This window comes from Parasteatoda tepidariorum, chromosome 6, assembly GCF_043381705.1.
Source record: "Parasteatoda tepidariorum isolate YZ-2023 chromosome 6, CAS_Ptep_4.0, whole genome shotgun sequence".
Lineage (NCBI taxonomy): Eukaryota > Metazoa > Arthropoda > Arachnida > Araneae > Theridiidae > Parasteatoda > Parasteatoda tepidariorum.
This window is the reverse complement of record NC_092209.1, coordinates 16416887-16426310: the sequence shown is the minus strand read 5'-3', so window position 1 is coordinate 16426310 and position 9424 is coordinate 16416887. Positions and strand designations below refer to the sequence as shown.

The 9424-nt window shown below is 29.4% G+C and overlaps 2 protein-coding genes across 3 annotated transcripts in view; one reads left to right on the top strand and one right to left on the bottom strand.

The window, feature by feature from the left end:
* LOC107452059 (phospholipase A2) overlaps positions 1-664 on the top strand; it is an 11974-nt gene extending 11310 nt beyond the window's left edge. The window contains exon 4 of one of the 2 annotated variants that reach the window (XM_043043660.2): positions 466-664. In XM_043043660.2, coding sequence (XP_042899594.1) covers positions 466-623 — 158 coding nt within the window. In that variant the 3' untranslated portion in view covers positions 624-664. Of the gene's footprint in view, positions 1-459 lie in introns of both variants that reach the window. The other variant, XM_043043658.2, reaches the window with a different exon arrangement.
* The window catches only part of LOC107452057 (uncharacterized), a 51206-nt gene extending 48053 nt beyond the window's left edge, over positions 1-3153 (bottom strand). The window contains exon 1 of the mRNA XM_016068344.3: positions 3075-3153. The gene's annotated coding sequence lies outside the window, so the exon portion shown is untranslated. The remainder of the gene's footprint in view (positions 1-3074) is intronic.
* Positions 3154-9424: the final 6271 nt, after the last annotated feature.

Here is a 9424-nt window from a genome sequence, read left to right as displayed (position 1 = left end):
ATATATATATATATATATTTGAACACTAGTAATTTAAAGATACATATTAGGTCATATCAACAAAAACTCAAGTTCAAATTTTAAAAAAGAAAAATCTGTTTGATTCAAAAAATTCTGCGTTAGTTCACCACTCCTATAAGAATTAATTTGCTATAGTCTCAAAAAGTCGAAGTCTCTGGTTAGTTCTCAAGGCATTGTGTCTTTCTGAAATAACAACAACATACTTCTGCCACCGCTTCTTACTTAATTTAAATAAATGCCTTAAATGTCTCACTCGTCAAGTGATGTCATTAAATTAATAAATATTAAATCTTTGTATGATATGTGTACAATATTTTCTCATATGTGTATATTTTGTGAATAATAACATAATTTAGAAACGCAAAAACTTTCCTCTCACTCTACTAAAGCTATTTAAAATGTGAATTTTTCGAAAAAAAATACTTAATTTGTTTTTAGTTTCAGATAAATATAATGACGCATGCGCAGCAGCCATTTGCCTGTGTGACATCATATTGGATAACTGCTTAGTGTCGAATATTCATCTCTACAACAAGGAACACTACCGACCAATCAGTGTCTTCCAAGCGATAATGAGCGGGGTTTTTCTAAATAGGTTATGATTATAAGATTCATAATTGAATAAAAAAAATAGCATATTTTATTTTGTAACAGCTTCCATGATCTCAAACTTATACAGGATAATGAAAAAAAAAACTTGCTGAAAACAACTCTTTAAAGATTTTTTTAGAGTTTAATATTATCAGATCATTTTTGTTAGTTAACTAACACCAAGTATGTAAGCAGTTTTATATGCTGCGCGTTATGTTATATGTTTTACTTAAAATATGGTTTTCCTACTCTACAAGATGTCTTAGGATTATATGGATAAACTTTAAGGGGAGGTAGGAGACGTCAGATTTGCATAGCAACCAGTGGTCGGAAACATGGTCACCGCTAAGTGGTGGTGTTCATAAGAGTATTTTTAAATTTTTTTTATAACCATTGTTGAACAGCCAACCCAATTTTGGGTTTACGACTGCTAATGTTCAACTCCGTAGCCTTCTACTTTTGATTCCAATCCAGAAGACAAGGGAACTCCAGTATCAAGTAAAAATACAATAATTTATTTAAAAAGATTAAAATTAGCAAAATTTTTTAGAATTTTTTTTTTTAGTTTACTCTTGAAAGTGAAGGCAAACAAATTTTATTTTATAATTAAATAAAATGAATAGAGTTTCTATCTCTTTTTACATTTTTAGTCGCCCGTGGCATCTCTGTCATTATAAATCAGTTTTTGAGACATGCTTCCAAAAATTAAAAATATGATAGAAGCTTAATTCATATTTATTTATTCTCTCTGTTTAATTACACCACGGATGAAATTTTTGTTGCATTTAAAGACTTGATCTACCTGTATTTGATCTTATCTAATTCGGGTGGTGAGGATTTCAAATCTGAAAAAAAAAAAAAAAAAATTCGGAAAGCTACACATTTTTTTAAAATTATATTTTCATTGTATTTTATTTTTATCTGAATGTACATACAAGCAGTGGCGTGCACAGAATTTTTTCAAGGGGGGTGTTCATAATTTTCTGGAACTACTAAAACAAATTCGAGTATGTAATAAAGCACTATTATTACCCTAATTTAGACAGCTAGACAATTTTGACTTTTTATTTAGACAACATTGTTTAGTTAAATTTTGATTTGATTTTTTAAGTTTAAGAACATAATGTAATATCTTCTCGCATGTAATATCTTCTGAAAAAAGTCCAATGTCATATGGGTGGGAAGTAACACTTTGAGGGCCACTTTCACATTCATCAGATTTTGTTATGCTAGAAACGTTTTCTTCAACGGAAGTATCACATTTCTGTACAACAGAAAAACTTACATTGGTACTAGATGCTGTCACCTCACTAATTTCAGATCGTGATTTTTTCTCAAAATAATTAAAAATTGCTAAATTCTTGTGTTAAAAATTGTTAAATCCTAAAGATCCAAGAACAGCAAATATATATATATATTGGCACAGAAATATCCGCTATGCTACGATCTCAAAGTTTCGAGCTGGAATGAATAACTTCAACGAGCACAGTATCTCCAATGGTATTGTTACTGATTTCTTCACTAGTCGAAATAGTGGCGACGACGGGTTCGGCGATTGAATGAACTTTTTGTTGAGATAAATCAAAACAGATTTAGCGACAAGCTCCGAAAGACAAGCGGCAGAGATAACTCTTAGTCTGACTAACTAACTCCACTGTACTCCGTTCCCCCTTTTATATAATTTTTCACCGCATCTCCAAAATTCTCGAATTGTCTCAAAGACGACAGAACGTCTAGGATTCCAGAATCATCGCGTAAAGACCTCGCGAATGACAGCCAGTCTCGAAAACTATACTGGCAGGACAGAAAGGAACCAGTCCGTAACAGTATCACGTGAATTTGGTTTCAAAAGTACAACCCTATTATAGTAAATGTTTTTTCAGTATTCTGAGAAATACCGTAAGAAAAAAAAGTAGGCATAAGGCTAATAAAAATATATAGTCTTAAAAAATAATAGTCCGCATAATTTCTATTAAAATTTTCATTTTTGCCATTTTGTCTGAGCTCAAGGGGGTGTTTAAACCCCTAAACCCCTCCCTTGCTTACGCCACTGCAGCTTATAAGGAACGTATAACATAAGATTGTCAAAATAATTTTGATGCAAAAGTTTAAGTCTCAATATTGCTACCACTTTTAATATTTATGGAAAATCTCTGGCAACAAAACAGAAAAGGAGGCGAGTCTTGTTAAGTTAAACAGAAATCTTTTTTTTCTTCTTTTTTTTTAAAAGATTTTTTTATTGATATTTCATTCATTAACGATTAGCGAAATCTGTTGAAAACGGATCACTTAAAAAAAAAAGGTAAATAGTGATAGAAACATGATTAATCATTAATATCTATCACTGTTAAACAAAGCAAATATATATCTGTCATGATATATTTGTGATAAAAATTTTTAGAAGGGATATAAAATAATGCTACAACTGTTTTATATTTAAAGTGATAGCTAAGGAACTATACCGTTAGTGCAACTGAGATGGTCGTTGAGATTAGTGTTAACCTAGTACTAGAAGTCCTCCAACACGGCAACGGGCACTGCGGATTATCAAATAAACTGCAGATTATTTTTAATCTCAGATTTTTTTTTACGGAGGAAAAGTTGTCAGTTGAAAAAACTTAGAGAAAAATAATCAAGGAAAAAATGATAAGATTTTTTCGATCTTCATTTATCAACAAGAATAGAGAATGGATTTCCTCGCTTCAAATCCTAAACCGAAAAAAAAGAAGGAAAAAAAAAAAGAAAGAAAGAAACACGCACATCTTGCGCACTTATGCCCATGATTATAACATCATTTGAAATAGGAAGGATAGCTGAAAAACTTTATTAGATCCGTAAATCCAGCTTCTGCCTTTTTAACTTCAACCTACTTAATCCAATCGAATCACGTCATTTGACGAATGCGACTCGCGTGCGTTTGTTTCGAATAAATAAAAAGTTTGGTATAATAAAGAATTTATTCGTATAAACAAATATTTTGTAAAAGCGCTGTTTCCATGGCAGAGCATGTTTTAATCTATAACAATGGATAGCAATAAGGAAAGTTCCTATTTTCGCTATTTTGCCCGAAACTCATTAGGCGGGAAAGAAGTGATTGTTTACAAACCACACCTTGAAAATATGCAAACATTAAGAGAAAAAACAAGATCCAAATAGGTACTCCTGTTTTCGAATTATTAGCGAACATACGTCTAAATAAACTTCGATAGAATAGAAGTCCAAATAGAAATCGGAAGGTGAGATTAAAAAGAAAATAGAAATCAGTACAAACGAATTTTCAACCGGAAGTTGAAAAAAACTCTGTAAATACTGACCCCTACCTTCGAGAACACCAACCACAGTCAAGAATAAAGCCAATAGTTATATTTGAGCCGTGATGGCTCAGGGTATAGAGCGCTCGATTTCCAGTGAGGGGAACCGGGTTCGTAACCCAGCGATGACTGGTTGAGACGAATTCCGCATCCGGCTTGCACTGACCACAGTACTAACGTAAAATAGCCTCAGTGGTTGACGGATTATGGGTTAGAGTCCCCTTTCCGTCAGGTTAACCGAGGGATCGAGGTATTACTCTCCGTGTAACGCAAATGCGGGTTATTTCCATCAAAAAGGCTTCCACGAAAGCAAATTTATACCGATACTTGATCCAAGAGTTTCCTTGTCTTCTGAATTGGGTTCAAAATTGCAAGGCTACGGAGTTGAACATTCGTTGTCATAAACCCAAAACACTGTTCGACTGTTCAACGACTATTATAAAATAGCTTTATTTCCTTTCTTTTTTTCATTGCGATGTGTATTAGCAGCAGTTTCCTTCTCCTCATGGAACAAAACTAAAAATGATTACATACAATATAAATTAAATATGAACAACATAAGGTTTTTAAAAATAATTTTATAGCACGTAAGATTTACAAATTTTGCTATATACATGTAGAAAAATTTATTTAATTAAGCTTAATTTTACAATTATAATCTATCTGATTGCGTTTGGATTGCAGAAAAATTTGGAATTATGAAGATAGGACGACAGATTGAGTCTGTAATTTTTGCTACCAAGATGGAAACAACATTAATGTTTAAACATAAAATTTTAATTTTGAAAGTGAAATTTTTTTATTTTTTACCACGACAAATCAATTATTGAAACATAAATATATTTATAAGCTATACACGAAGTAAAATATGACCCTTAAGCATAACTTCTAGGAAGTTTATCTTGCTTAAAGACTTGTTTCACAACTACTTTATAGAATTTTCCTCTTCCCGATAAGATGGCAGCTATTTGCATTAACTGATTAGTGTCGAAAAGTTTAAAAAAAAAATCGTTTTCTTTTTCTTCTCTTTTAAAAAGTCGGTTTCTTTTTCCGAGAGAAAAAAAAAAGTTAGTATAAGTAGGATTTCATTATTCGAATTCATTTTGAAAAACAGGACGATTCTATATACCATATTACAATAATAATAAATGTCGAAAACGGGATATATTGGAAAAGAAATGTGTGTAATATACGCACCCTTCCTCCTGATTAAAAAAAAAAGAATTTTCGTCGGATCGAATATTCTTACGTTTCCTTCAATTGACCTGCGTCATACACGATAATTTCATCTATTTACGTCATAGTGACGTAGTTTTCGCGTGCACTAGAAAATGTATTGAAATGCAAATGCACCGAATAAATTAACTTTGTGAGCATTATAATTTGACATGTTTCAAACAGTGGTTGAAATAAATATTCTATGAAATGAGGTCAACATTAATCGTAATATTTACTAAAAGAACAATCCGTGCGAACATAAGATTATTTCGTATAAACTGGTTTTTCTGTTTTTTCCTCTTGTTTCATCATAAGAAGTTTCATGCTCAGATTCAGAGCTTGACCTTTTAAAAACAAGAAGACTTTTCCGTCTGGGGTCATTAAAAGGACAGTAAAAAGAATCTTTATTTTCAGCACGAAAAGAAGAAAAGTCAAACAGATTTTTGGAGTTTTAGAACTCAATTTTATTGATGAAAGTGTTAACGCCATTAGCGTGAAATCAATATTTTTTCATAGTAATTAAAATTTACAACTATTTTGATTCAATGCTAAAAAGAACATTTATTAACCAATTAGTTAATAGTGACTTTTCCTTTCAGATCTAAATAAAATTGAGGGCTTTAAAAAATGGACACAGTTTGTTTTTTTTAACTTGCATGCATAAAATAGATATCAAAAAAAGGAAAGGAAAAAAACGCGTTACAAATAATAATGTTTAATAAAATGAGCTTGAATAAAAATATGAGGATAAGAAAAGGGAGATAACTTCGAATACGAGTTTGAAAAAAGGGATATCCGTCAAAATACGAGTTTTTAAACTGTTATGATTATTATCTTTTAAAAAAAATCAACTGATCAACTGGGAAATAATTAAAAATAAAAACTTAACGAAATTTCATATTGATTTAATACATAATTTTTTTTAGAACGGCAGTGTATTTTGTGATAGGTTCAGTTTCATTACAGTTCACACCTCATGAATTTTTTTCAAATGCACATTTTAAGCTATGTTTTTATTCCTTAACACGCCTTTTGAGTTCTATCATTATTTTCAAACCCTCTTTTTGAGCAATATCCAAAATGAAAAGTTTTCCAACGAATTGCTAAAACGTTCAAATGTTTTTGTCATTTTTTTGTGTTTTTATTTATTTATTTTGCGTTTATATTACGTTACACTTTAAAAAGGAAAAAACAATTTTTATTAAGATCCCAACTGTTAACAATTTATAACAGCATATAAATATCAGGCTACCAATTCTTTTAAGAACTGTACTCTTAACAATTTATATCAGTATATAAACACTCAACTACTATTTTTTTTTAAGAACTCTACTATTGACGATTTTTATCGGCATATAAAAATTCGGTTACCCACAAATAACTATGAGAAAATATTGACTTTGTTCGTAAATAATCGCTAGTTTGCACTATTCTGTTCCTCACAGTATTTTTTACTTATAGATATGCTTCAGAGATGCCATCTGCTCCGGATGTGACAAAATATTTTAATAAACGGTAGAGATTTACAAACCAAAATTTGCAAATTCTCAGTTAATTTTGTTAACTTTTTAAGAAACTCAACACAACCCGTAACAAAGTGTCGAATCACGTAAGTATTTGAATTATTTAGAAGTAGTGGTGAGTAAAAACACAATAATTCGTCGAGTTTACTAAAACAAAGAATCATACATTACAGGACTACCATTCGAAAATATTTATCTTCTGTCTGGAACAAGTTAGCATCTCGGTATGCCCTCTAAAATTGCACTTGATAATTCCCCTCGTGGGAAACCGGAACTAATATTTTCCCAACAGGAAGGAACTAAACCAAACGGATTTTAAAATGTTAGAATGCTGAAACTGCTTCCTTTCAACAAGAGGGGGGAAATCTGGATACACGAATGTAGCAAAATTCGCACTTTAATACTGAAATCTCCAGATAAAATGATCACTTAATAAGCTAAAATATTGTTTCTTTTATTAAAAAAACTAAAAATGGCTTTATTTTATCTTTAAAAATTTAGTGTTTACTTATGTTTAATAATGTATCTCATATGTTAACCCATTTTTTTAAAATTATAATTTTACTTCCTTAGCGAATATTTAAACAGGTTAACTTAACTATATTCGTCCCATTTAAGTGTCTAGTATACCAAAGTATCTAGTATTCATTCATTTTAGTTATATATTAAACGTCATCCTTTTGATAAAGCATCTAGTGATCTTTATGAATTAAGAGATTGAAAAATGAGAGCATTATTAATGTATATTAATATAAATTTAAGCCATAATTACATTACATTAATAGCCATAATAAATCGATGTAAACTTCATTTCTATAAAAAAAATTGACGACTTAGATTGAAAAATAAGAGCATTATTAATGTATATTAATATAACTTAAGCCATAATTACATGAATCGATGCAAACTTAACGTCTGTAAAAAAAATTTACGAGTTACATTTAGAAAGAAATTGAGTTTACTGTAAAAAAGTGGTACAAATGGTTCCTTCAGTTTTAGACAGGAGAGTGTTCGTAAATTTAAGCCCCATTTTACTTTTTGCGTATTTCGCCAAATCTCGGGAACTTTTTGCACACAATTATAAAATTTGTTTACCCCAAGAAAATTTCAAGGAAAATTTTTTTTTAATTATTTTTATTTTTACTAATGATCAAAAATGTTTTGATTGGGAGTTATAAAAAATTTTCACTCCATTTTAAATTTAAACGACACAATACAGAATTTGAATAAAATTGATTCAATAGTTTTTGAGTAAAAAAAGCTTCATTTTTAAATTTTAATAACTAAAGACCTATTTAACCTAACTAGACCTATTTTATAATCTATTAAAGACCCATTTTCTTCAAGTTTTGCTTCGTGTCATTTATAATTTTGTAACTTAAAATAGTGAGAAAATTTTTTTTATTTCTTACTATTATATTTTTTAAACCATTGTTAAATCAAATTTTAAAAAAATATATAGCTACTTAAAAATTATCATTTAACATGCATAAAAAATTATAAATTATCTTTGGTTAAACAAATTTTTAAAAATAGCACATAAAAATGTTTCACATCACCGGAAATAGAGCGAATTACGCAAAAATTGAAATTAACATTAAGAGAAGAAAATATGCACTCCTGTTTCTCGTAATTGTAGAACATTAAGATGGTCAACTTTCGACCGCACACCCGATTTAACTAATGGAACTCTCCTCTCTTGACGGTAAAGAATCCTCAAGTAGCATATTTGAGGTCACTCCTTTGAACCTTTAAGATTGGCGCCCAGTTCGGAAAAATCAAATCATTAGAACAAAAACTATGGAGAGTAATATCTTACATATTTTGCATTTCACTTATTTTAAAACTTTTTAATAGTTTTAAAGTAATAAATAATTGGGTTATTGATATAATGGAAAAACTAAATATGGAGAATATATAAAATATATATACTTTTCAGCTACTCATTTTAAAATCAGAAAATAAACGCATTTTAGCCTCGATAATTTGAACTGGTTTGGAAAGTATAAAAGATATTTGAGTATAAATATTGGGAAAACTATTAATTAAATTTATGTGAAAAATTACCAAGTCATAATTTTATTCATTTTACAGAGTACAATGAATAAAATTAGAATCAATAGTGAGAAATTGTACACCTATCACACTATTGATTCTATTACCTACTTGCATAGATCATTTTTTAGCAAAATAGAAACTCTACCACAATTTAATAATCAAAATTAATATGCCGTAAAAATAATTTCTCACTTAAGCATTATAAAAAAATATAAAATGGCGAAGAAAGAAAATTAAAGTAAAACAAACTTTATTTATCTTTAAAAGTATTTAAAAAAAATTTCGATATTATTTTGACTTAGTAAAAAAAAATTCTGCAGAAAATATACACATATCACACTATTGATTCGATAACCTACTTGCATAGATCATTTTTTAGCAAAATAGAAACTCTACCACAATTTAATGATTTTCTTGTACCTCCGTTAAGCTATTGAGTTTCTGTTTCTTAGAACTATTCATTTCAATTTAATGCTTTGAAAGCATAAGGTAGAGTTTCTCTATTTTTAGCAAAATAGAAACTCTACCTCAATAATTTAATGATTTTCTCGTACCACCAATAAGTTATTGAGTATACCTTTCTGCTTCAGTTTCTTGGAACTATGTATTTTAATTTAATGTTCTGAAAGATGTATTTTTTTTGTAATTGATTCTCATGTTTTGAAATTTATTCTATATTCTTCCTCTCATGTAATTATGTAT